This window comes from Saccoglossus kowalevskii, chromosome 16 (assembly GCF_978046115.1).
Source record: "Saccoglossus kowalevskii chromosome 16, keSacKowa6.1, whole genome shotgun sequence".
In the NCBI taxonomy this organism is placed as follows: domain Eukaryota; kingdom Metazoa; phylum Hemichordata; class Enteropneusta; family Harrimaniidae; genus Saccoglossus; species Saccoglossus kowalevskii.
Genome location: NC_140656.1, coordinates 32,848,377 through 32,854,376, shown reverse-complemented (window position 1 = coordinate 32,854,376; position 6,000 = coordinate 32,848,377). Strand labels below are relative to the sequence as shown.

Here is a 6,000-nt window from a genome sequence, read left to right as displayed (position 1 = left end):
ATAAACAAAACCATGATATCTCATACTGCAACTTGATACCCACAATGCGATCGTTCACAGCAGTATACACAATTAGCATTGTCGTTTATCAACTCCCTGACCACCGAGTTTTTTTTCATTTAAAATTTAATTCCGCATGGATTATTCATCATTCACCACCGATAGTGGTAATGTATTAGCGCATGCGCAGTTACATGAATCGACAATCTGAGTTTGCCGAGTTCGGTTTGTGAGCGCTTGTCTGAGTGTTGCGCTATTACAGTTTTCTCCATACACACTATCTTCGCCATATTAGGGCAGCGGCAAGACTTTTCCGTGTCGTTTCGTAGAGTTTTTGGAATGTGCGAAGCCATATGATAAATAATAATCATCTTTGTCGTTTAACTTTGGCTGGCGATGGATCTATCAAACTAACCACAGTTATCTGAATGTTTGTCTGTCTCTAGGTGCTACTCAGTCGTACAAATCTTCGCATGTCGGCCTCGATGACGTGATGGTTAATCTGTGTGTATATAAGACATTTAAACGTCAGCCGTTGTTTTAATCCGGGACGCATGTAAAGAAGAAAGTAAGCCGAGACTATTTTATACAATTTAATGAAGACTCTGAGCAGATATGTACGCGATCTCTCTAGCTTATTTAATTATATTACAAGCAATGTTACTATCCCTGATGTCGCTTGGAAGCTTACATGCTGCCCCCTCTGCGGTTCGAATAGGTAAGTTTCAAGTTCAATACATTTTCACTGGTGTACCGACACTCACAAAAATACGGTGTATACTTTTTTCCACTGCGTTGTTAAAACCATAATCACAGGGCCTAATCATAATACCTTCACTAGTTACCTCTCCGTTGATGTGTTCTGTGCCCACCTTTCTACTTTTTCACAACAACGAAAACAAAAATGTGCAAGTTTTTTTATTTCCAGGCTGTTTGGAAATGTGTACTGTGGTAGAAGCGTGAGCGCTATTACCGTTGGTATATTGTCGGGCGCGTATACGGAACGTAATAAGATATCTTGAAAATGATATGGTGAGAGGGTTGTCGCGACCTTTCCCGGCAAATAACCCCCATAGACTATTTATGTTTTCGTCGTTACGCGTGCCGGTGAATTCGAGTATGTTTTTATATTTTAATAATAGATCATCTGAATAGGAATCAATGTAGAATTCAATACCTTTTTTGCTGACTAATTGATCCGAAATTTTAATATAGAATATCAGTAGCCAGTATACACGTTCTCTGGACAGCATGTGATCAAGTCGTTACTTGTTAGTGAAAGTGAGATTTTATTTTTTTTGTGACGCAAGTGTGCTCAGTCTCTATTCGTGGTCGCCGGAATATTTAATCCTGATGTGTATTCCATATTTCTTTGGAAACTGAAGAAAAAACGAACATACAGACAATTTATTCGTTAACTGCTTTTGAAGCAAACATTTCACAAAATGAAGTCGCGTGGTTGAGTTTCGTATTTTTTCGGTCAACTTGTTTCAAAACAAAGACATATGTAGACAAATATGTACAAAAGAAGAAAACGTTGCACCAAAATCCTGACTGCCAAAGACTGCGGCGTTCTACCTGAGTGATGCAAACCACGTGACCAGCGGTGTACATTTTATCGTGTACTAGTATTGTATACAAAATGAAATATCGTTTTATTTATTATTTGGTGACAGATGTTTCTTTTCTTTTTTGTTATTTGAAATATAATACCATAGTATACAGCATATAATTGACCCTGTGAAATATAACGACTTCATATGACGGCCTCTTCGATCACATATGTGATTTGTTTATTACCCAGATGTATCAGGTAGTAGTCGATGGTTTGGGGGGGGGGGGTTAATACTGGAATCAATTGATTAAATTAATACTCATCATTATCTGCAGAAAATAAATTCACTGGAATGAAAACCCATCAACATGACCTCGCTACCCCGGTCTCCGCATCGCATGAATAATTATGCTGTCCAGTAGTTCCGATTGTCATCTGAATCACGATGCCTATAACTATAAGGGCAGTGTACGATGTGCTTAGCACTATGATTACCTTTATCGAAGTCTGTGTTTCAGACACTTTACGTCATCGGTCCAATAACAATTGACCACTCTGCGTAGCGCATGTTTCCATAGTGATCAGGGCAAATGACGGATTGGTGTTAACCTGCCAGATATGTATCATAGAATATAAGGTGTCTGTCCGGGCGCCGGTCAAAGGGTCAACCTCTAAGAACACAATCTATTCTCAAGTGTGTATTCAAATCTCGCGTGAGTCTAGTGTTTCCGAGTCGACATAAGCAGAGATGAGTCGAAGCCTATCTTAGGATGCCTGAATTTGAATACAGTAGCAGTGTATTTGAAAGGTGACCCATCATCATTTAGTACAATATACATATTTAATTCATTTTTCATTCTTTTTCCATGTTTTATTGATTTATGCTACTTATTTTTTTCTTAATATCGCCAGTTTTTTTCAATAGCAGTTCTTTTTAAATAATTTTCGTGCTTTAGATAGTAATGTTTGTAGAATTTGTATGTTTTAACATTTGTATCTATAAATTGAATGTGCACATAGTTTGACAATGTTCAAACCACTCTAAATTAGTCAATGAATTACAAAATTCTAAAAAAATGACTAAGCATTAATTTATTAAATGTTTCGAATGTACAATAATATTTACTAGAAGTATTCACTGTGGAATGTTGCCCGGCCGAATTGTCATAACATGAATTGAGAGGCATCTTGGTTATATATGTATATATATTTAACCATCTGCGGAAATAAAACAATCTTTTAAATCTAAAAAGTTGAAATTAAAATATTAAATGATATTAAAAAAGTGGTACACAACTGTCAACTAATCACAATATCACAGTGCTAAATCCAATGTCATCAATTTGGCTGAGAGTTTATGCTATGCGAAACGACGCATACACGTGTATAGCACCTAGGACCACTGTAACGTTGTGTTTACTGGAGAATTGCACGCACTGCACTACACTGCGCGGCACAGGTGAGAACATTCCGTATTCACTGTCAGGTTATTATTTTAAATAGGTCAACCGGAAATCAGTTAATGAAATATCAATAATTAATACAGCTAACTAATTACTAATATAACACACATCCTGCGCAGTGACGTAATGAGTTTACGTTGTAAATTAATGAAGTATTCACACAGTATACTATTGTACGATTTAGTTATATACTTTAATAAGGACTACAAACAGAATAATTGTCCTTGAGAAAGTTATCGAATGCGTCACTCGCTACAAAAATCGATATTGATTGCGTTGAATACATGACATGGCATTAAAGTTAAAACGACCGTAAGTATGGTATATATGTATGAATGTACGTCTTCCGGGCACACTTTCTTCACTGTCAGTCAATTCGAAAAATTAATAATTGTATTCTTCCAAAAAGTTAAATTTGTAGAAAATTACATAAAAACCAGCGTACTACGTAAGAAAAATGCACGTGAAATTGTTCATATGTTACGTAAAAACTTCAGGTGACATTGTTCATATGGCACAGGATAAACAGCTGCACGATTTGGTTCGGTGTAAACAATGTATTTTACAGGCGTTATATACACGTTACAGTGTCCTGAAAACGGCTCTTCGCGACGACGCATCGCCGCCCTTTAACGAGTTAGGGACTGCAACTAAAATAAAGAACTAAAATGAAATACGGTCAGGCTAAGAATGGTTCAGAATTCGGATATCGTTCTTTTCAAATAGTGCATGTGTATTTGTCGCTACAAAGCGCAATAATTCAGTCCCACAGCAATGGTTGTTTGTGTTAGTGTGATATGTTAATATGAGAATTAGCTGTGGACATCTTCTTTCGCATCACTGACAGGCAGAATGCTGATTTTCTCCCATGGGTATCATATCGACAGTATACAGGTGGACAACAACATTGCTGTTTGATGTTAGTTTCCCATCAGAACATGTTGGTGACAATTTCATACATTTGAATGATTCCATGTTATTTAACATTATCGAACTTGCTGGAAAACAAGTCTTAATTTGAGTGTAACCATAGCAACGTAATAGAATTGGTTATTTATGAAAACAGAAAAGTGGCCCTGCTTTTCGAGAGAGGCATACTGCGCTCAGGGTGACTCTCGCTTCTCATGAGAGGCATACTGCGCTCAGGGTGACTCTCGCTTCTCATGAGAGGCATACTGCGCTCAGGGTGACTCTCGCTTCTCATGAGAGGCATACTGCGCTCAGGGTGACTCTCGCTTCTCATGAGAGGCATACTGCGCTCAGGGTGACTCTCGCTTCTCATGAGAGGCATACTGCGCTCAGGGTGACTCTCGCTTCTCATGAGAGGCATACTGCGCTCAGGGTGACTCTCGCTTCTCATGAGAGGCATACTGCGCTCAGGGTGACTCTCGCTTCTCATGAGAGGCATACTGCGCTCAGGGTGACTCTCGCTTCTCATGAGAGGCATACTGCGCTCAGGGTGACTCTCGCTTCTCATGAGAGGCATACTGCGCTCAGGGTGACTCTCGCTTCTCATGAGAGGCATACTGCGCTCAGGGTGACTCTCGCTTCTCATGAGAGGCATACTGCGCTCAGGGTGACTCTCGCTTCTCATGAGAGGCATACTGCGCTCAGGGTGACTCTCGCTTCTCATGAGAGGCATACTGCGCTCAGGGTGACTCTCGCTTCTCATGAGAGGCATACTGCGCTCAGGGTGACTCTCGCTTCTCATGAGAGGCATACTGCGCTCAGGGTGACTCTCGCTTCTCATGAGAGGCATACTGCGCTCAGGGTGACTCTCGCTTCTCATGAGAGGCATACTGCGCACGATGATTACCCTCTATTCTCTTGAGTGGTATATTGCGCAGTAGAGCGAATTTTGTTCCTCGACTGGTATACGGTTAACGTCTCAGTGCTACGTCGCGCCAATATAATACTAATAACAATATGTAAACCAAAATATACGACGGATAAGGACGATTACTCTACGTTTACGAGTATATAATAGAAATACCACAACGGTTGTGTGATTTTATATATAGCATCGTCTCTAACATGATCGAGTTTTAATATATACTATTTCGCATAACATATCATGAGGACAAAATTACATACAACAATACATGTATCAGTCCGGCGACCTTTGCCAATAAGCACTACACTATGCAGCAAATACCGGATCCCATGCTCAAAAATATATCGTTGTTTAATACCTGGGCAGTTATTTAATACCTGACTAACATGTAACGGGCAGTTATTTAATACCAGGATTCCCTGCACACGGCATTCAATAATTGAGTATCAAGCACAGGGTAGTTGTTTTTGTTGTTGTTGTTGATCTGAAAGCACGAAGACAAACAAAACAATTTTATCGAAATTTCTTCGCAGCAACCATGCAATTTTATCAAGCGATCAAAAAGCGGTGATAACAAATTCGCCTAGTTCGGGATGCACACTAGTAATGTGTACTCCGATGAAATGCAGCGAAGAATGACACCTGATTGCTGAGTTTGTCACGGGGATTTATTTGAAACAAATCATTATTTGCCATTACGAGTTCTAATTTTCAGTAGGCCGCCCATGGTCGTGATCGAGTTGTTCATTTAAACACATACGTTAAACTAGCCAGACAATCTCGCTTAACGAGTTCACTACTGCGAGGGGCGCCTTCTAGTACCGCGAACGAATACGGCATTGTTCTAACTGCGCGTATACTTTGGGACAATTTCGCTTAATTGCGAGAAAGGTTATGAGATCACATCGTACCGTGTGGTTGGGTATTAAACTGACTTCCTGTTTACCATTTGAAAGTTTCCGGGTTGAAATGTCTACACGTTCTGTTGAAAATAAAGATTTTTTTACGGAAAAAATTACTCCGAAGTAATACAATTAAGGAGCATAGAATTTCAATTGACGACAATAAGTGCATGTGCGTAATCAAACCAGATTGGTGTTAAGAGGCGAAAATGAAATGAACATGAAATGAAATTGACCAAAACTGAC

General features: G+C 39.4%; 1 protein-coding gene across 8 annotated transcripts in view; it reads left to right on the top strand.

The window, feature by feature from the left end:
- Window positions 1-218: 218 nt before the first annotated feature.
- LOC100366333 (glutamate receptor ionotropic, kainate 2-like) overlaps window positions 219-6,000 on the top strand; it is a 67,882-nt gene continuing 62,100 nt past the window's right edge. For all 8 annotated transcript variants that reach the window (XR_014926642.1, XR_014926641.1, XM_085491390.1 and 5 more), the window contains exon 1: window positions 219-718. Coding sequence is in view for 5 of the 8 variants with exons in the window: in XM_085491390.1 (XP_085347516.1) it covers window positions 616-718 (103 nt within the window). In the remaining 3 variants the exon portion in view is untranslated. The remainder of the gene's footprint in view (window positions 719-6,000) is intronic.